This window comes from Arachis hypogaea, chromosome 12 (assembly GCF_003086295.3).
Source record: "Arachis hypogaea cultivar Tifrunner chromosome 12, arahy.Tifrunner.gnm2.J5K5, whole genome shotgun sequence".
In the NCBI taxonomy this organism is placed as follows: domain Eukaryota; kingdom Viridiplantae; phylum Streptophyta; class Magnoliopsida; order Fabales; family Fabaceae; genus Arachis; species Arachis hypogaea.
This window is the reverse complement of record NC_092047.1, coordinates 107,697,057-107,718,613: the sequence shown is the minus strand read 5'-3', so window position 1 is coordinate 107,718,613 and position 21,557 is coordinate 107,697,057. Positions and strand designations below refer to the sequence as shown.

The window sequence follows — 21,557 nt, the reverse complement described above, 5'->3', positions numbered from 1 at the left end:
TTATTCTCCAGATTATCGACCTTGTTATTGTACTGCAGTCATTTAGGACATTTCGTTAATTATTTAACTTTAACCTCATGATGGGATTACGTTGAAAGTTGAAACTAAATAAAATTTTTTTGGATATTCAAATATGATACTTACCAAAACAGGATTATACCCAAACTTAGGAGACAAATTTAATACTTTATTCTAAATATAATTTTTCATTTTATATTTTAAATTAACTTTTGTGTCCAACATTCAGCTTTCAGCATAACGAGGTAATCTATCATCATCTTCATCAACTTGAGGTATTCTTCGGTGTAAAATTTAAACAACCTTCTTATTATATGAAGAAATTGTTCATATGATTAATTCTTATTCAACTCTTCATAGGATTAGTCCTTATTTCATCCTTCATGGATTAATTATTTGCATCTAGAAAGTTTGAAATTTAATTCGATGTACATAAAAAAAAATAGATTCATCTACAAAATAAACCATAAAAATTATTTATATTTATATATCACATAAATTATTTTCTCGTACGATTTATTTTTTATCTTTAAATATTTTTTCTACTTAATTTATACAGTTTTTTTCTCTTGCATCTAAAAAAAAAAAACATTAAGTATGACTCACTAATTACTATTCTCTATAGAAAAAATTCAAATTTTACACAAAATAAAAAATAAAATATCTAAAATATAAAGTCAATTTAATATAAATTTTATAAAATTGATTTTCATTTAAAATCATAATATCAAAAAATTTTAAAAAATTAAATCCGGATTTAAGCTACTATGCTACTAAGTACTAACTCATCCCCTTTGTATGAACTATGATGTAAACTAGCTTCAATTTTCATCTCGAAACAAGAAGAAATAAAATAAAGAAAACAAACAAAAACAGTTATAGACTACTGAAAGAGAGTAACTGTAGCCAGCAAGGAGCACGCGCATCCAATTTCAGAAACAATTTAAAAAAAAAAAATTGTCTCACATTGTCACATACTCACATATATAAATAAATATTTTATTTTATTTTATTTTTCCCCCTTACACAAAATCTCATTCCCCTCCCACTTCAGAACAGAGAGTATCGTTAGTTCTCGTTTTATGCGCCGCCACCTCCACCACGGAAACAACAACCACCATGAAAACCACCGTCACCGCCACCACTACTTAGGGTTTCACCTCTATTCGTTTTCTAGGGTTTCGAAATCAGTCTTAACTCTCTATTTTGCTCTCTCTCGCTCGCTCTCACTCTCACTCCTTCCCTTTCGAGCTGGATTCTCTCTCCCTCCTCTCCCGAAGAATCTTCATGCGCCGCTGGTTCAGCGGCTTCGTTGATTAGCTTCTCTCTCTATTTCTCCTCTGTTTCTCTCTCATCGAGTTTCTCTTTGTATCTTCGGTTATATGATCGTTTCCGTTACCATCTCTTCGCTCCGATTTGCATGGCATTGGGGGATTTGATGGCATCGTCGCGGTTCTCTCAATCTCCTCTCATCGTCGTCTCTAATAGCCACAGCCAGAGTCATAGCCATAACCACTTCGATGATTGCGCTTCGTCTTCTTCCTCGTTGTACGCGCTAGACGACGTTGATTTTGGTTCTAGGAGGCGCGATTCGGAAGCTTCCACCGCCGCAGCAGCGGCGGCGAGTGTAGGTTATGGTAATGGTGATGTAACAGCTGCCACCAGCATGGCGTACCTGCCGCAGACCGTCGTGCTGTGCGAGCTGCGGCATGAGGCGTTCGAGGCCTCCACGCCAGCCGGACCTGCTGTCAACGGGTTGGTCTCGAAATGGCGCCCGAAGGAAAGAGTAAGAGATTTTGATATTAGTATCGTTAGTTTGTTATGGTGTGTTTGGATTTGAGTACTTTTAGGGTTTAAAAATAAGTTTTTGTGCTCTACAGTAAACTATTTTGAGTAGAAAAGAAGATAATCGAAGCACAAAGTTAGCCGTTGTAGTGCATTATTCTGTGTCTCAATGAGAGACTCGTTAGATTTGAGTGGGAATGTTATAGTTCATAATGTTTGGATATGAACTTTTTTTAGTTACCAAATTGGTTCTTATGGTTGCTGTTTTTTGTTTTTTATTTTAATTTTATATGATATTTTTTAATACAGAAGAAGTGGATATGGAAACACTATCTGATATAGTTACTATGTTCTGGTTGAATGAATAAAAATGGCTGGACTATAGTGAAAATATTAGTTTATTCTGTTTGGATTAGAGTACTTTTAGGGAAAAAATTCAAAATGTAGGCTTCTGGTTATAAGCAGAAGCTAATACACAAACTTATCTGTTATAATTCATTGTCTTGTAGGTCTTGTGGCTGAGGGAGCAAACGTGTTAGGGTTTAAGTAAAAATGTTATAGTTCACTCTGTTTGGATTTGAATGTTTAGAGGAATGAATTCACATTTTTGGCTTTTTTTCATGCCTTTAAATATTAAAAAGGTTAATAGGAACACACTCTTTATCTATTATAGTTCATTGTGCTATGCGGGAATGAGCAAAAGTAATTTTTTTCTCTTAAGAGCTTGTGCAAAGGTGAAAGAACTTTATTGTTGTTGTTATTGTTTAATAATGATGCTTGTAGTTGTTTGTTTTTGATATTGGCTGTTAAGGTCGTAGGATGGTTGAAATTGGTCTTGATTGTGCAAATTGCAAGCTCATCTGTTGAATTTCATTGTCCTCAACGTTGTGACATTATGATTACTTGATGGTTCACTGATCATTTGAATGAGAATAGGTAGGATTGTTCTGGTCATTCCAGTGGTCCATTCTATTTCCTTATTTTATGTAAGGCATGACAGCATGAAAACTATGGCAGTGTAACTGTCAATCTAATAAAGACAATGTTTGTGTACAAGTAATGATCTTGATAAAATTAATCTTTGCACCAAGAATGGGACTATTTTATCAAGGCTGAAGAATTTATGCAGTTTTCGTTTGCCTGAAGACGTGTCATAAAATGGAGAATGATAAATCGAAGTGATAATATAGGTCCTACCCTGTTAAGGGTATTATTATCTTTTAGCCATGTAGCCCATTGAGAGGCATCCTATGTTTCATTCTTTATTCTTATTTAGAATGAGAACAATTTTCCATCCTCTGTGTTTTCTGCTTGTTTGTTGACAGTCCTTTGCTTATAATTAAAGTTGTTTCCTTCTAACTGGGTAATGACAAGTTTTGACATGTTTACCATGTCTCTCCACTCATGAGGATAACAACTTTAGAATAGTGGTGTGCAGTGCACTTGGCTGGCCATTAGTTTTTTTTGTTTCTTTTCTAGTTGTGATGATGAATGCTCCAGGAAGATACCTATATTTTATGTTTGCTAAGAAGTCTGCTTTAATTTATTGCCAATTTTGTGGTGCAGATGAAGACGGGATGTGTAGCTCTTGTATTATGTTTAAACATTAGTGTTGATCCACCAGATGTAATAAAGATATCTCCCTGTGCTAGAATGGAGTGCTGGATAGGTCTCTTTTTCACTCTTCTGATCTCAGTTGTTTTCAAATTTTTTTTCTCTGGTGTTCTAATAAAATGTTTTCATGTTTTTTGTCTTCTGGCAATTTTATGTTGATTTGATAGTATTTGGAACCAACATTGTGTATAATTTCATCTTTTTTGTATCGTTTTGTCCATAAATGTGTACTTGTTATGTTCCAGTTGCTTGTCAGTCAAAACCTGATATTGGCATTGCATTTTTTGGCATTTAACCCAAATATGTGCGGGTTGCACCATTACACTTATTCAATATGGTTGGAGCCTCTTTACACTTGCTCTTCTGTGTTCTTTCATTGAGTTTTGTTTGCGAATCCAATTATATTGTGTTAGTTATGAATTGGTTAATGAGAATGTTAAAAAAGTGCAAAAATTAAATCTTTGCAATCTACTGTATGCTTTTATTTATCTGGTTTCATGTAATATTCTCTCTCTCTCTCTCTTTCACACACACACACACACACACACTCTTTCTCTCTCTTTCTGTTTTCTTCTGTTATAATGAGTTATTTGGTTGCCAAGGAAAAATGATATGCAATATCTAACCTCTGGATGCTTACAACTATAAAACTGGAATATGCTCACTCTGATTAAATAATATGCATCACTTTCTGCTTTTTGTTTGAAAACTTAACAGCCCAAACTTTTAGATTTACTGTCCATACAGATTTTCTTCCTGAAGAGATCTAACTCTCGCTTTACACTTTCATCTTGGCAAATGCTGCAGATCCATTTAACATGGCACCTCAGAAAGCATTGGAGTTAATTGGAAAAAGTTTGAGCAATCAGTATGAAAGGTGGCAACCAAAGGTGGAAATGTTTAGCTTGTTAAATCCATTATCATATTCCTCTTTGATGTTGATGTTTAGTTAATCCTGTGGGCATGAATTGTCAATAGGCTCGGATCAAGTGTCAACTTGATCCAACAATTGATGAGGTGAAAAAGCTTTGTATTACATGCCGTAGATATGCAAAGTCTGAAAGAGTATTATTTCATTACAATGGCCATGGTGTTCCAAAGCCAACTCCCAATGGTGAAATTTGGGTCTTCAATAAGGTATTTTTTCTGTCCTTGATAATACTTGATGTGAGATATTTATTTGGTAGGTCATATATTACGTTATTTCAACTGGCGATTATCATGTCTGGCCAATGCACAGGGACGGCAGATATATGAACTGAGCACATATATTTTAATATTTATATGTCAAGTTATGTTATGTCTCTCTGTGAGGTGAATGAACTAAACCGTGTAACAAATATATTTGAATTGGAAGTTGGATTAGTACTAATAAAATAACTTGGCTAGAGAAATAGAGAATATAGGTATGTAAAGTCCCTAAATGATCACAAATAATAATGCAAGTTCTCATAAATTAATACTAACCTGTTCTACATCAGAAAATTGGATAAATAATACTAAACAGGGAAAATGGAGGGTCCAAATGTGAGGGGGAAAAATAGTCAAAGTATTAGAAGTTAGTCTTATGTTGCTTGGATTTTGTTCACATTTGCCCTTGGAGGGTGCAAGCTAAGGAACAAATTTTGGTCATGTTCCTCATCCAAATTATTTATAGAAGAAAGTATCGAATACTTCATCAAATCTTAAGGCAATAAATATTTGTACTTTCATTACTTTACATTTTGTAGTTTCTGTTTTTTCATATTTTAACTGTTGTCCTAAGGCGTATATTAATGGAAACCTTTCTTATAATGGGAATTGTTACTCCCGTATATGCGTCAAGATCCTAGATATGTGGGTCTTATACTATGTATCAAGGATGTGCTTTTATATAAAAACGTGTTTTTCCTCTTTTCATTTCATTTGTTGACCTTTTTATTTTTCCTTTTCTGTTCTTTTGCGTTTTGTTTCTTTTCGTTTTGTGGTTAATACTCAAGTTAATAATTGTGTTAGCCAGTTTTTCATTAGAGTAATAAATTAAGTCGAGGAATGGTCTATTTGAATCAAGGACCAAAGTGACTGTGGGTAGTCTTTAGGTTTTGTAATCTGCTTTTTCCACTACATTCTTTGTTTGATATTTTCTTTCTTATATAGCATTGCAACTATTCTCATAGGAAATATGAACTTAGAATCTTTTCAGCAGCATTTTGTTTATTTGGCAACTTATAGAAGAAAGTAAAATGGAGGTGAGGGAGAGATTATAGAATCTGAAAAAGGTGTGCACAGGTTTTTATAATTTAGTTCTTCCAAAAGCTTTAGTTTTGAGAGACACATGAATACTCTGATATCTCACACCCACATTCACATGAGCTCATTGGTCGCAGGCACAATTTATCTTGTGCTAAAATCTAACTCCTACTTATAGATAAGGACCGCATTTTAGACAAGTTGGTCATAGAGCTTCTAAACCATGTCGGAAATAATCTCTCCAAGATGTTCAAGTTGAAGAGATAGAGGCCCATAAATTGTTTATAAATTAAAACACTTGTGATGGCAGAGAAAATATAGGCACATTTGTTCATTGATGGTTCTAAATTAGACAATATAGTAAAATAAAATGGACCTGATTCTAGTATGATAATGAATCTAAACTTGATTGAAGTGACGAAATCTTATCAGAAAACTTCGTTATTATCTCAGTCCATATATTATAATTAGTAACGAATCAACAATTTATTGTTATTCTTATTCTCATTTTCATCATTTCACATGCACTCGAGCAGAGTTATACACAGTATATCCCCTTACGAGTTGCTGACCTCGATTCGTGGCTGAAGACCCCCTCAATATATGTTTTTGACTGCTCTGCTGCTGGGGGTATTGTTAGTGCTTTCATTGAGGTATTCAGAGTCAATTATTTTAACATAACATATTGCATGGAATAGAACTGTTAGGATATGGGAACTAATTTTTTGGTTTATATTTTTGGCTCTTGGACTTGGTATTGATTAGCTTAATGAATGGAATGCTTCTAACTCCCCTGGAACCACGAGAGATTGCATTTTGCTTGCAGCATGTGAGGCACATGAGCAATTGCCTCAGAGTGCAGAATTCCCTGCTGATGTATTTACATCATGCCTTACGACACCTATTAAGATGGCATTGCGATGGTGAAGCTTCTCTTCTTATTTTAAACTTATTTCTTGCTGTATTTAATTCCTCCCATAGTCCCATTATTTAATATATTCAGGTGGTGAAAACCATGTACATCTGACGAAATGGAGGAGACAAATTACATCACACACAAAAAAAAAACTAATAGCCAATTTTATTTTTCTGCATATTTATTTGTTTAGTGAAATTGTTTACTTCTAACAAAAAATATTGCTCCTAGGTTTTGTACCCGTTCATTACTTCGCGGGTCTCTTGACTATTCACTTATAGACAAGATCCCTGGTCGTCCAAATGATAGAAAAACACTTCTGGGAGAACTAAATTGGATTTTTACTGCAGTAACCGACACAATTGCCTGGAATGTTCTTCCTCATGGTATGTTTCATCCCTGCCCATGGTTGCTGCTACACTACTGAATTGCCTCTTCTTTAATCCAATTTTCTAAGTAATTTTCATTTGTATCTTGCATATAATATTACTAATGTTTTTGACATGCAGATCTCTTTCAGAGACTGTTCAGACAGGACTTGTTAGTTGCAAGTTTATTCAGAAACTTTCTGCTGGCTGAGCGAATCATGCGATCTGCAAATTGTACTCCTGTTTCTTTTCCAATATTGCCGCCAAGCCATCAGCATCATATGTGGTATCTTAGATGATAATTTTTGTGATAATATCATATGGGCTGAAAATTTAGTTATTTGTTTATTTTGGTTAAATCTTTATGTATTTTTGTTTTCTCTATAGGGATGCATGGGACATGGCTGTTGAGCTATGCTTGTCGCAACTCCCTTCATTAGTTGAGAATCCTAATGCAGAGTTTCAGGTATCTTGGGAATCTTAAATACTTTTGAAATAGAGATTCTATCTGAACCTTGAAAATTAACGATAGGAAATTAATTGTATATTTTAAGATTTTATTTATTGGTTTTGAGCTTACTTGTTGAAGCCCACCCCCCCCCCCCCCCCCCTTTCTTTTCCAGCCTAGTTCATTTTTCAGTGAGCAGTTAACAGCATTTGAGGTATGGCTTGACCATGGTTCTGAACATAAGAAGCCACCAGAGCAGTTGCCTATTGTTCTCCAGGTGTGGCACACGTTTGGCTCTCCAGTTCCTAATCCTTAAGTTATACTTCATTTCCTTTTCACAATCATATTTATTCTTGTGGGAAGATTGTAGGTATCTGCTTATATCATTTCATTCATTTGAAGGTTATCACTGTTCTTATTTCAGGTTTTGCTTAGTCAGTGCCATCGATTTAGGGCTTTAGTTCTCCTTGGAAGGTTTCTTGACATGGGACCATGGGCTGTAGATTTGGTAATCCCCCCCCCCCCCTCCCCCAACAAAAAAAAACACCATGTCAAAGTTTATGGTAATCTTGTTCTATATCTGTAAAAAGGTTTGTAATGTTATATGTTGATAGTGGTTTCCTATGAACAGGCACTGTCTGTTGGAATATTTCCTTATGTTCTGAAGCTTTTACAAACAACAACACCAGAACTTCGTCAGATTCTTGTCTTCATATGGACAAAAATTCTCGCACTAGACAAGGTACCTCTGTAGGAACTTAATCATTTTCTGTAGTTATAGATTTAAATAGTAAAGTGGGTCTTGTGCTTGCTGGATGACTTTCCACATTGATAACCTTAACAAGTGTCCTTAGGGCACAACTAAAGCCTAATTCTTTTTGTCTTTATAACACTTTCTACTTTTTAATTCTTCGCAGTTATATGCTGTTGAAGCCACAATAATTGCCCTTAATTTGTCGATACTGCAATGCCTTCATTAATATAGCACTATGTATAACACCATATTAACAAGAGCGTTAATACACCAATTTTTTTCCTATGAATATATTACTAGCCTTACAAGGTTTCATATTAAATACGAGCCTGTTGCAGATTAAATGGGGTTAATCTAACAGCTTATTTAGTTTATGAAGCTCTTATGCACCCTTGGTGTTTATGTTATGTTACAGTCATGTCAGGTTGATCTAGTGAAGGATGGAGGTCATATATATTTTATTAAGTTTCTTGATAGAATGGAAGCATATCCGGAGCAACGTGCAATGGCTGCTTTTGTTTTAGCGGTAATTGTTGATGGCTACAGACGAGGTCAAGAAGCCTGTATTGAAGCTGGTTTAATCCATGTTTGCTTAAAGCATCTTCAGTCTTCATCTCCCAATGATTCGCAAACTGAACCCCTTTTCCTTCAGTGGCTTTGCCTGTGTCTGGGGAAACTGTGGGATGATTTCACAGAGGCCCAAATAATAGGTTTGCAGGAAGATGCTGTTTCTATATATGTTTCTCTACTGTCTGAACCCCAACCAGAGGTTCGCCTCCTTACTAATTAAATTTGCTGATGCATTGAGTTTCTCTTCAATGAAACAAAACGTTAATCATAGACATGATAATTTTTTTCATCTCTCCCAGGTTAGGGCTTCCGCTGTATTTGCGCTAGGTACTCTTCTCAATGTGGGAGTTGATTATTGCAGAGGTGCTGGTGGGGATGAAGATTGTGATGATGATGAAAAGTGTAGGGCTGATTTTAGTATAGTGAAAAACCTTTTGAGTGTTTCTTCAGATGGGAGTCCACTGGTGAGGGCAGAGGTAGCAGTGGGTAGGTGATTAAACATCTGAATTGAATTGTGCTTATGTCTACAAACTGTTTTGTGTCATTAAATCATTATTAGACGGAAGGTAAATAGTCTTTCAACTATTTTTGTATCTTATAAAATAATCATTACATTTGTTTTCTTCTGACTGTCAGCTTTGGGACGCTTTGCCTTTGGTCATAACAAGCACTTAAAGTCCATTGCTGCTGCTTACTGGAAACCTCAGAGTAATAGTTTGCCGAAATCCTTACCTTCACTGGCAAATGTGAATGGATCTGGTGGTGGGCATACTACCCCGAACCAGCATATGCCTCATGGAAGTATTATTTCATCTCAAATTGGACGCCTTTCGAGGATTGGAAGCGACAATTCTTCAGTAGTCCATGATGGGCGGGTCTCTTCTAGCAGTCCTCTTGCTGGTTCTGGAATTATGCATGGGTCACCTTTGTCTGATAATTCATCTCATCATTCTGATTCAGCAATACAGAATGATAGTTTTAGCAACGGAGTTGCTAACCAAACTGGACCAAAGTCCTTAGACAATGCATTGTATTCAGAATGTGTAGCTGTTATGTGTGATTTAGCAAAAGATCCATCTCCTCGCATTGCAAACCTCGGTCGCCGGATACTGTCAATAATAGGTATTGAACAAGTGGTAGCAAAACCGTCCAAGTCTGCTGGTGTTCGGATAGGTGAACCTGTGGCAAGTCTAGTTCGGTCATCTTCATGGTTTGATATGAACGGAGGTGGATCTCGTCATTTTTCCTTTTCTCATCATTTTTCCTTTCTTCTATTTTTCCCAGTAGTCATTGTAGATTGTTTCCAACAAAGTTCTGCATTAAATTTGATTTTCGTACTTATTTCTCTACAATATGCTATTGGCCTCCCTGCTTATTATGTTTGCTGTGGTGGCAGGTCACTTGCCTCTAACCTTCAGAACTCCTCCAGTCAGCCCACCTCGTGCAAATGTTTTAACTGGAATGAGAAGAGTATGCTCTTTGGATTTTAGGCCCCATATAATAACTTCTCCAGATTCTGGATTAGCTGATCCCCTTCTAGGCTCCGGAGGAGTGTCTGGGACTTCAGATCACAGTTTTCTTCCACAATCAACTATATATAATTGGAGTTGTGGGCACTTTTCCAGGCCACTACTAACTCCTTCTGATGATAGTGAAGAAGTATTGGCCAGAAGAGAGGAGAGGGAAAAAATTGCATTGGAGCAGATATCAAAGTGCCAGCACTCTGGTATATTTTTTATGCTTTGTTTGTAGTGAATAAGTTATTTGTTTTTATTTTTAAAACCACATTTGTGATTGAATTATATATGGTGTTGTATTCTGTCAGCTGTTAGCAGGCTAACCAATCCAATTGCTAAATGGGACACAAAAGGCACACAAACAATACTGTTACAGCCTTTCTCGCCTATTGTGATAGCTGCCGATGAGAATGAGCGGATCAGGTATGAAGAATTGATTAATATTACATAGCTGAATGGGGGCCGTTACTTTTTTTAACTATCAAAGATTCAAATGCTATAGATATTATATATAGGCTTATTTTGTTGTGAAGTTGGTACAACTCAGTTTCAGTCAGTTTGACAGTCAGCTGAATTCGAGTATTGCTAAGGCTGGAAAAAGGCCAAAAGGGTGATCATATTTGTTTTAAATACTACGGAAATTTGGTATTCTGCATAGGCTACAAAAACGTTGTGGTTCTAGATGTTTACTTGGTTTTGCTTGCTCTATTATATTATTTTGTCATACTTATGTTGGCTGATTGGAGTTTACCACAGGGTATGGGACCATGAACAAGCTGCACCCCTTAACAGTTTTGACAATCATGATTTTCCAGACAAAAGGATTTGTAAGCTCTGCCTGGTGAATGAGCTTGATGATAGCTTGCTTCTTGCTGCTTCATGTAATTTCCTCCTGTTTCTTAATGTTATTTCTATTTCAAACTACTGTTGGCATATAGAGTTATTTTGAAATCTTTGTCATGAAGCCGATGGAGACATTCGGATTTGGAAAGATTATACTCTGAAGGGTGAACAAAAGCTTGTCACTGCATTCTCTTCCATTCATGGTCATAAATCTGGTAGGAGTAGTCTGAATGTGAATGTTGATTGGCAACAACAATGCGGTTATCTGGTATGCTGTTCTTTTATCTTCATGGGAGTGTGTGGAATCTATCTTGCCTTGATCTCCCTCCACTTCTGCTCAAAGAGATCCATTTCTTCACACGTTTGTTTTAGTGACGTGTTTAATTTAATTGTCTTGTTGCTTGTCACATTTACCAGTATGCTTCGAGTGAGTCGTCACCTATTATGCTTTGGGATCTGGACAAGGAACAGCTTGTTAATCGTATACCTTCATCATCAGATTGCAGTATCACAGCATTGGTTAGCCTCATCTTTGCATCATGTTCTGAATGGATTGCCTAGTGAAGATTTCATATGACTTGGTTATTTGTTGATTGTTGTCATGGATCCACTCCCTTGTCTCCTTATATGATGTTTGGAATAATTTATACATCTGCAAATACATATACATGTACATATACATATCAATTTTGTGTGTTAGGATCATTCAGTTTTTTGGTAGTTGAACCAGGGGAATGTGAGCTGATAGGCCAGTAACTGAAGCCCAGCCGTACTTGAGCATTGTGAATTTATTGTTTGGCTTGTAGTTGTAAGACTTCAAGTTTCTTTTGGATGAACTGCCGTCAGTTCTGCACCTAAACTTTTTTTCTAGGGCATTTTTGTGTGTTTATGTACCTGGTTGTCATTCTTGGCAATCAATTCTCCCCTTTCCATTAAATACTCTATTCTTATGTTTCAGGCTGCATCTCAAGTACATGGAGGACAATTTGCAGCGGGTTTCGTGGATGGTTCTGTTAGACTTTATGATGTCAGGAAACCTGAAATGTGAGCACCCCATAGATGAACTTTTCTACCATGATGAAAATAAGTGTGATAATAAGTTCTCCTATGTCCTATCCTGGTGGATTGAACTGAACAGCATTGTTGTATTAGTGTTTGCGCAATGTTAATATATATCCAGATAGGCACTAATATATGTGTTACTTTTTGAAAACATCAGAGATATTAAAAATTTGAAACTTTCTTTATTTAGAAATTAGGAGGATGAGTTAGGGCTCCTAATCTTTTTCTTTCTTTTAATATCTCTGTAACGAAAACCGCAGGGTTGTCTGTGAATTACGGCCACACAGGCAGAGAGTAGAAAGAGTTGTGGGAATTGGCTTCCAACCTGGACTAGATCCCGGAAAGGTAAAATCAAGATCTTTAGAGTATCGTTTTTCCCCAGTGAAATATTCCTGTAATGCTTATATATCTTGGTATTGTTTTAATATTTATATACCCTATGAATTTGATCTTAGTATCATATCCTATTGCTTTTTTCCCCTTCAGATGGTTAGTGCTTCTCAGGCTGGGGATATCCAATTCCTGGATATCAGGAATCATAAGGGTGCTTATCTCACTATCGATGCTCACAGAGGTTCACTAACCGCTTTAGCTGTACATAGACATGCTCCCATTCTTGCCAGTGGCTCAGCAAAGCAACTTATTAAAGTCTTTAGCCTTGAGGGTGACCAACTTGGCAGCATTCGATACTACCCTACCTTAATGGCCCAGAAAATTGGTTCTGTTAGCTGCCTTGGTTTCCACCCGTACCAAGCATTGCTTGCTGCTGGTGCTGCAGACGCATGTGTCATCTATGCCGATGAGCACACTCAGGCAAGATGAATCAGCATTCTTTCTTTCCACTATGATTTTTGCTGTTTAACTTTGAACAGTTGCATCAAAGGTCTCTGGAGTGCCACAATACGTTTGTTGCAGTTTGGATAATCCTGTGATGCTGCATCAATCCCTTTCCGCTGTGAATACATCTTAAATATTGGTAGGGTGCATTTCTACTGATAGAATATGCAAAAAAATTATATTATATTCATTAGCCTCCATGGTAGATGGTTGCACTCGACAGGATGATAATCCTGCATAATTATTGGAGGCTCTGGCAAATAATGTCATCTTCGTAAATATGTGTAAATATATCATTTTCGTTCATAATTTTCATTCTTGCCTTGCGTGTTGTGTTCCATCCTTTTTCAACTTGTAAATTTTAGCCCTGAAAGTGGGGCTCATTCATACTTGCAGTTTCTCTTGAACTAGGGGCCCTTCTTTTAAGTAACATGTAATTAAATTTTATTTTATTCTACTTCCCTCATCTCTTTTCGTGTTCAAAATAGTTTCTTACTATCTATCTACTGTCAGATTGACAAATTTGATGTGTAAAAAATTTAGGGCTGGTTTGGATTGGCTTATTTAAATGACAAAAAAAAAAAAAATACTTTTATTTAAGTTTTAGACATGTTTCATACATTTTTTAGAAAGAGTACTTTTATTAAAAATAAAAGTAAATTATTTGTTTTTTCTAAAAGCCAATAATATTTTGTTTTAAAAGGAAAAAAATAGAAGTGAAAGACGTTTTTAATATTTGAAAATATTTTTCAAAAAATTTATTCAAATGTAAAATGACTTTTGTCTATTGAAAATTTTTTTTCAAAAAATAGAAAAAATAAGCATTTTTTTAAAAGTCAATTTGAACTGACCTTTAATTTATTTTGAAATAATTTAATATTAGGATGATAGGTTTTGAATGTGCCAATGTTATTATCATTCTAACAATGGAGGGATTAATATCTTTGGGTCTTACCTGATCAGTCTCGATCGTGGAAACAACAGTGTGAAGACTTTCAAGGTTTTGATACTTTAGTGCATTGAAGGTTTTAGCGGTACATCTTTTCAATGAAAGCTTTACGAACTCTTAAAAAAAAAGTGAATTGGTCTTCATTCAAAGTACCTTGATGATATTTAGTCTGAAGAGAGAACTAGAAGTGTTCCTTCTTACAAATAACTTGGGTCTTGTTCATGTTTAGTGATCCATGAGGTCTCATTCACTAAGAAACTGGTAGTGTAGAACTTCAACTACAATATGTTTTGAGAACGAGTTTCATGTACCAACGAAATAAAAGCATTTCAGTTTCTTAAGAGTTGCTAACATGGTTTATATTTACCATTTAACTTGACATCTCAATTATATTTCTTTATTAAAAGATATTGAAAAAAAAATTCTCGTGTTGCTTGTCTAGTACATGGAGATTTTTTTCGGAAATTAAGTCATGATAATAGCAAATTATACTTAGGAATATTTTCAGTCATTCATTTTTAGATTATAGGAAGCTAGTCCATTTTTTTAACTAACAACGCGCCCTTAAATCCTAAAGTACAATGTCTTAAAATGTGTTATTAAATGGAGTTATTGGTGGTTGTAATATATATACCTCGTAAGTCGTAAGTAATAAAAAATTAAAAAAAGTATTCAAATAAATTTACAAACAAATATATATATATGACCGGCCACAAAATCTGTTCACTCTACTTTTTGTAATATGTGAACGTCTAGAAGAAATTGAAAGAACCAAAACAAAGAAAACTACATAAACATAATAAACAAAGTTGAATCATTATGAATCACTGTTCTTGTCTTGGTTGATTTCGTCAAGGATCACAATTAGGGCAACTATGAAGGCATAGTCAACGTTGGGATACACTGTGACCATGAAATTGTCTTTCCCAAACATAATGCTTTGAGCAGTGTGCTTCTTGTGCATCTGCAGCCAAATGATATTGCATTGTAAATATTATAATTTGATTGTAGGAAAAGAAAAAAAAAAGAAAAAAAAGGAATTACATTATTAACATGGGCTTAACTTTCATATACTTAAAATCACTAAAACTAAAATTTTATTATATTACATTAACAAGTAGTAAAAATTAAACCCGTTAAAATTTAGCCATTTAATCTAATTCAAATTTAACTACATAATATAATTATAGAAGTGAAGGCTTAATTACCTGTGCCACAATGTTGAGAGATTCACCAGCATAAATAACACAAGATCTCTCGAACCAACTTCCTTTAACCTTAAAATCACAAACTTTTTCTTCTGTATTATGGGCTAAGAACACGTCTAATTTGGTCTTCAGCTGGAAGAGAGATGATCTCTTTAAACTGAAGATCAAATCTTTCATATCTGAGCTATCACCCCTGAACACTTGCCACCGATCATGTGCCGTCATAAGCTACACAAATTCAAATTAAATTTGGATCAATATCATAAGTTTTCATTTAAATAATAATGATGACAAGTCATGCATTAGATAGAGAAGTTTAATGGAAATCAATTAATACCCAAATTCAAGATGAAGCACCATAACTAATTGCACTAATAAGTAATAACTTTCTCAAATTCAACTCCTCCATATTTAATTTAAGAATTAATTAAGATCAATTTTGTTACAACACTATCATCGGTACGTTATATAGACTAATTAAAACTTATCTTGTTTATGACTTCTAATATAATTATAGAATGAATCAAATTCATCCACCAAAAAAAAAAAAAATAGAATGAATAAAGTTTTTTAAATATTATAATAAATAAATTAACTCATTATCTAAAATTTTCGGAAAAAATACCCAACGAACTATTTAATTTAGATAATCTTTTAACAAATTTTTTTGCTATCCAGATTTGATTTTTTTTTTTTTTATAGATATCGAGTTAGATTATATTTATAATTCATTAATAGAATTCTCGATGGTTCAAATCTTTTATGATGAACAAAATGAAATTATATTATTCATGAAAAAATATGAAATCAAAATATCCTAAACTTAAATATCTATGGTGGAAGACAAACCTTCCGGCGAAGAGTAACAACGGGTGTTCCGGCGGCGTCGAGCAAGACACGGTGGTCCCGGAGGGTCAAAAGGGACCCCTTAAGGGTGAAGAGGGTTTGTCCATTAATATCAGTAACACTAAAACCATCAGCCAAAGTCAACACCTTCCTCACAATTGCTAGGTCAACATTATATGGAGCACAATACTGCGGCCCAATGATTCCGCCGCCGAATCCCTGCTTCTGCTGCTGGTGATTTTGCATCATGCTTCAAAGGTTGAAGCTCAAAATAATTAAACAAAACTAGATGAACCGAAAAATCTCTAGATAGATATATAGATGTTATGTGTATTTTTCTCTTGGTTTATGTGTATTTATATACGCCTTGCCTTAAAGGCTTAAACTTAGACGTGTGAGTGTGACATTTAATTTCTTATAATATATTATATATAATGTATATGAATGAAAGAGTCAAAGTTCGCGACGGTAACGCGATAAGGATCTATAGAGGGAAGGTGCTTATAGGAAGAATTGAAGGAGGAAATTTCAAATGTTTTATATAGGGATGGACGGTTTCAAAATAGTACCATCTTGTGTATATATGTTACCAGATTAATTAATTAATTTAATCATAATTGTTATATCTTCATCATATTCGACCGATTCTATTATCATCAATAATAATAATAATAATAATAATAATAATAATAATAATAATAATAATTCCGAGAATTACCTGAATTTAGACCCGTGAGGTTCAAATTTTTTTTGGATAGTGTTCGACGTCTTCTGGTATCAAGAGTTGATATGGAGACTCGAACCCGCAATCTCTTAATTAAGTATGGAGAGATTATGCCATTTGAGCTATTGCTTCTTGACTTTTTAGAATTTATCTTTAGAATAAATGACCATTTGTATTTATAAAAGATGAAAACGCTAACATATGTACCCACACTAAATCGAAATTAAACTTGTACCCACGCAAGATGCCCTCCGTGTGACAAAAGTACCCTGTCTTTGGAGGGTTGGAGCGCTACGTAGGATACTTTTGTCACACGAAGAGCATCTTGTATGGGTACAAGTTTAGTTTCGATCTAGTGTGGGTACATATGTCAGTGTTTTCATCTTTTATGGATACAAATAATCATTTATTCTTTATTTTTAATAGTAGATAATTATTTCTTTTTATTAGGAAGATTATTAAAATTTTTCTTTTAAATTAATAAAAAATATTAAAAAAATTAGTTATTTATTTAAATAAATAAGATTAAGCTTATATCGCTTTACCTGACTTCTTTTAATGTCGGGTATAATAATAAAAATATGAATACTAATATTTAGAGAGTGTCAATTAGATTTTATTCATTTTGAACTAATAAGTTATGAACAAAAATAACAATAAAGAAAAGGAAAAATTCATATTCAACACGACAACGGAAGGCGGACGTTGGATTCTTTCTTTCATTGGAGATAAGATAAACCTTTAAAGACGGCAATTTAAGATTTTCTCTTTAATTGCATTAAATCTTAACGCCTGGATTCCTTTTTATTGTGCATAGCTGTTTTTTTTTGTTTTTAATTCTAAAATTTAGTTAAAATATATTATGTATTACTATTATCCAAAATCTTGAAAAATAAAATAAAATATTTGATATATTTTTCAAGTGGTTAAATTTAAATCTTAATTGCTGAACATAAATATAAACAAAGTAAAAGTTTTATTAATCTAGTTTAATTTTAAAGGTAAGTATTATTGCTTAAATAATTTAATTTATAATGAATTCATATCACTTTAATGATAAGTTAGCTAAAAAATAACAATTATAAATTAAATAAAATATTAATTATTTTTTATATCTTTATAGTTTTATAAAATTTTTAATTAAATTCTTATAATTTAAAAGAATACAATTGGATGTTCATATTATATATAAAAAATAAAATATTCTTAGATATTTAACCCTAAACCTCAACACAAAGATAAAAATAGTCTATTTTTCTTTTAATGTAACTATTAGTAGGAACTATAATTAAACCCAAGATAAATTAAAACTATACTCTTTCGTACTCTATTTTGTATGGTATTTGGTTGGAGAGAAACATGTTTGGCAGAAAAAACGAATATTGGTATCCACAGTCCATCCCAAACAGGATGTGATCTATTCTCTCATGATTTTTGGTTCAAGAAGAAACTATAGTTGGCAAAATGCCAAAATAAAGTATCCACGTAAAGCAAACACCTGGGTGATCTATTGGTACTTAATTATATATATTTTAAATCTTAAAAATACTTAATTATATAGGTTTTATCTCCAATATTTTAAAAATATAATTATTTGTTTTTTTTATAGTTTAAATTTTTTTAAAAAAAATAATGTTATTATAACATGATATCAGAATATCTATAATCGAAAAATTTTAAGTTCGATATTTGTTATCCCGACTCCTAAAAAGAGTATAAGATAAATAAAAGAGAAAGAAGACTTATATAAAGATTTTGAAAGGAGTGATCCTCTTCTAACTGAATTAGTTGAGAAGAAAAACGGTTAGCTAGCTTGAGAGTTAGTTAAGAGACTTCTAGAGACTATGATATATGAAAGGGTTCACCCTTCAATGTAATGGCAGAAAAATAAAATACAGCAATCAGCTTCTTTTAGTCTAAGAAAATAGTGAATTCACACTTCTTCTCTAATTCTCACATTTACAATTCTGCATAATTCTATCCATCATAAACAAAAATTCAACATGGTATCCAAAGCTTGATCAGATCCATGGCTAAAATCATTCTACTAAACACCAGAGCTTCTACCAACAAATCCTTCCATTCCACACATGTTCTTGACAAACTTGATAAGAACTCTTACAAAACATGGCAGCAGTTGACTCTTCATGCAATTGGAGAAAATTCACTCGAAGATCATCTAATTCTAAAAAATATTTCTCAGAAATTTTCAACAGAAGCTGAGAGACAAACAAACACTAAATCTGCAGCATATAAAGAATGGAAAATCAACGATCATTACTTGATGACTTGGTTACTCTCATCCATGAAAACTTTAATCAAGAATAAGATGCTGAACTAGGCTTTTGCTTATCAAGTATGGCAGAGGATTTAAGATTATTTTTCTCAAACCTCCAATATTCAAGTAAAACAACTAAAATCAAAACTCAAACCATCAAGAAAGCAGGCTTATCAGCCATAGAATATCTCAAACAGATTCAGATTGTGGTAGTGTTGGGTATATGAATATGAGAAGATGACGAAATTTTATATTTATGTAGTGGTTTCAAGGCACGATTAGATCGCTTTCTTTAGAGAGATATTTGTCCCCACACTTAGTTGCTATAGGGTTGATGACAATACTCTCCCAGGATACAATGAAACCTAAGAATTTCTTAATTAGCAATAATAAGAAATTCTCAACTCTCTTGAACAAAGAAAATCTCTTAATGGTTGAGTAATTTGTACACTTAGTACGTCCTATCTGAAATAGTGAACAAGGACTTATTTATACATATTGCACATAGCAATTATGATTGGTTACGTATACAAATGGTTGTGTCTTTTCTATTGCCAATAGATACAATGTTTTGAATATACACAACTCTTAAAGAGTTGTGTCCCTTTAGCCAATAGACACAATGTTTTGAACATACACAATCCTTAAAAGGTTGTGTCCCTTCAACCAAATGGTACTAAACGGTTAGTAACCGTTTATTAATATTAATAATAATATCAATAATATTAATAATATTAATAATATTAATTAATCAAATTTGTAAATACCCTTCAATCCCCCACTATTTACAAAATTTAAATATCATACAAGTATATGCATAAAGAATGTGTCACTAAGATTAAACATTCTTTTAGTGTAAATTTTAAAGTTCTAACGAAGTAATAGGTGTCTAATCGATTAAACCTATACTCCATATGCTAGTACCAAAAATCACACACATTACTTATACCCTCCAAGTTCAAGAGTTTACAATTTTAAGCACTTATATGGCTTTGTGCTCATCCTGGTTTCATGAATATTTACGAGAATAAAACCTCTAAAATTCTCGATTAGAGCGGCACCACTCTTATATTCATATAGGTGGAATCTTTTGATAGATAATATTATAATTCCATTAAGAGTTTAAACTCACCCTCCTAATTTATTATAAATAGCACTAAATCCTATACCTTAGTACTCCAATTGCTAAATAACTTGTTATTACCCATTAAACCTTGAAACTAGTGGTCTACTAGAATAAGGTTGGGTTCCCATCATTTAGCAATAATAGGTTTTAATCCCATTTTAGCAGTAGTTTCTTTGATTTTATCCCTTGACAAACCTTTAGTCAAAGGGTCTGCTAAATTTCCTTGAGATCTTATATAAGTGATGGTAATTACACCATCATCTATTAGTTGCCTCACAAACTCATGTCTCAAACTTATATGTCTAGACTTTCCATTATAAACCTTGTTATATGCTCGAGACATGGTTGATTCACTATCACAGAAGATTGAAATGGCTGTCGTCTGCTGTGGCCACAGCTTTATATCATATAACAAATTTCTTAACCATTCCGTTTCTTTACCTGCGGCTAATAAAGCTACAAACTCAGCCTCCATAGTAGAATGTGTAATACATGTTTGTTTCTTTGAGGCCCAACTTATTGCTCCACCACCTATGTGAAAATCCATCCTGAAGTGGATTTGTTATCACTAAGATTTGTAATCTAACTTGCGTCGGAATAATCTTCTAAAACTGCGGGATAATCACTATAATGTAATCCCAAGTTTATGGTTTTCTTGAGATAACCAAGAACTCTTGTTATAGCTTTCCAATGTTGATTGCTAGGCTTTCCTGTAAACCTTGATAATTTGCACACAGCAAATGCTATATCAGGTCTAGTACAATGCATTGCATACATTAAACTTCCTATAGCACTAGCATATTCTAATTGTGCTATAGGTCTTCCCATGTTTCCTTCTAATTTAAGATTAGGATCATACGGCGTATTGAATTCTTTAATTGTGAGATGATCAAACTTTTCCAATACCTTTTTAATATAATGAGATTGACTTAAAGTAAAGCCAACTTCATTCTTATGCACCTTTATGCCTAATATTGTATCAACTTTATTCAAATCCTTCATCTTGAATTTAGAAGTTAGATACTCCTTCGTTATACGAATTCCTTCTAAATTTGTTCCGATGATCAACATATCATCAACATATAAACAAATAATTACTCCATAATCTTTAGTAAATTTTGAGTAAATACATTTATCCGCACTATTATGTGAGAAGCCATTTGATAACACCACTGAATCAAACTTCTCATGCCATTGTTTAGGCGCTTGTTTTAGCCCATACAAAGACTTAATTAATTTGTAAACTTTCTTTTCATTTCCGGGTAGCACATAGCCTTCCGGTTGCTCCATATAAATTTCTTCATTAAGATCTCCATTTAAAAAGGCCGTTTTAACATCCATTTGATGTATATGAAGCTTATGTATGGATGCTAATGCTATAAGAGCCCTAATAGAAGTCATTCTTGCCACAGGTGCGTAGGTATCAAAATAGTCTAGACCTTCTTGTTGTCTAAATCCCTTGGCC

The 21,557-nt window shown here is 33.6% G+C and overlaps 2 protein-coding genes across 2 annotated transcripts; one reads left to right on the top strand and one right to left on the bottom strand.

The window, feature by feature from the left end:
• Positions 1–853: 853 nt before the first annotated feature.
• On the top strand, positions 854–13,270 carry LOC112728123 (regulatory-associated protein of TOR 1). The gene is made up of 23 exons (XM_025778130.3): positions 854–1,804; positions 3,370–3,472; positions 4,225–4,307; positions 4,396–4,554; positions 6,183–6,299; positions 6,412–6,569; positions 6,794–6,948; positions 7,072–7,216; positions 7,318–7,396; positions 7,554–7,655; positions 7,803–7,886; positions 8,010–8,120; positions 8,548–8,901; positions 9,002–9,188; positions 9,339–9,929; positions 10,099–10,428; positions 10,528–10,642; positions 10,976–11,100; positions 11,185–11,330; positions 11,480–11,581; positions 12,021–12,106; positions 12,385–12,469; positions 12,611–13,270. Exons 1-23 carry the CDS (start codon positions 1,439–1,441, stop codon positions 12,944–12,946), a joined length of 4,119 nt encoding a protein of 1,372 aa, XP_025633915.1. The 5' UTR covers positions 854–1,438; the 3' UTR covers positions 12,947–13,270.
• A 1,321-nt stretch (positions 13,271–14,591) lies between these two features.
• On the bottom strand, positions 14,592–16,560 carry LOC112728122 (protein LURP-one-related 15). The gene is made up of 3 exons (XM_025778129.2): positions 15,968–16,560; positions 15,119–15,346; positions 14,592–14,874 (listed from the first exon to the last, which is right to left on the bottom strand). Exons 1-3 carry the CDS (start codon positions 16,211–16,213, stop codon positions 14,728–14,730), a joined length of 621 nt encoding a protein of 206 aa, XP_025633914.1. The 5' UTR covers positions 16,214–16,560; the 3' UTR covers positions 14,592–14,727.
• Positions 16,561–21,557: the final 4,997 nt, after the last annotated feature.

Bases quoted from the DNA above. Each gene is read 5' to 3' on its own strand.
- LOC112728122 (XM_025778129.2), bottom strand. From the start codon at position 16,213: ATGATGCAAAATCACCAGCAGCAGAAGCAGGGATTCGGCGGCGGAATC. The intron at 15,347-15,967 runs GTTTGTCTTCCA...GAATTTGTGTAG, and splicing joins TTGTTACTCTTCGCCGGAAG to CTTATGACGGCACATGATCG. The intron at 14,875-15,118 runs GTAATTAAGCCT...ATTTGGCTGCAG, and splicing joins CTCTCAACATTGTGGCACAG to ATGCACAAGAAGCACACTGC.
- LOC112728123 (XM_025778130.3), top strand. From the start codon at position 1,439: ATGGCATTGGGGGATTTGATGGCATCGTCGCGGTTCTCTCAATCTCCT. The intron at 4,555-6,182 runs GTATTTTTTCTG...GCACTCGAGCAG, and splicing joins AAATTTGGGTCTTCAATAAG to AGTTATACACAGTATATCCC. The intron at 7,397-7,553 runs GTATCTTGGGAA...TTTCTTTTCCAG, and splicing joins ATCCTAATGCAGAGTTTCAG to CCTAGTTCATTTTTCAGTGA.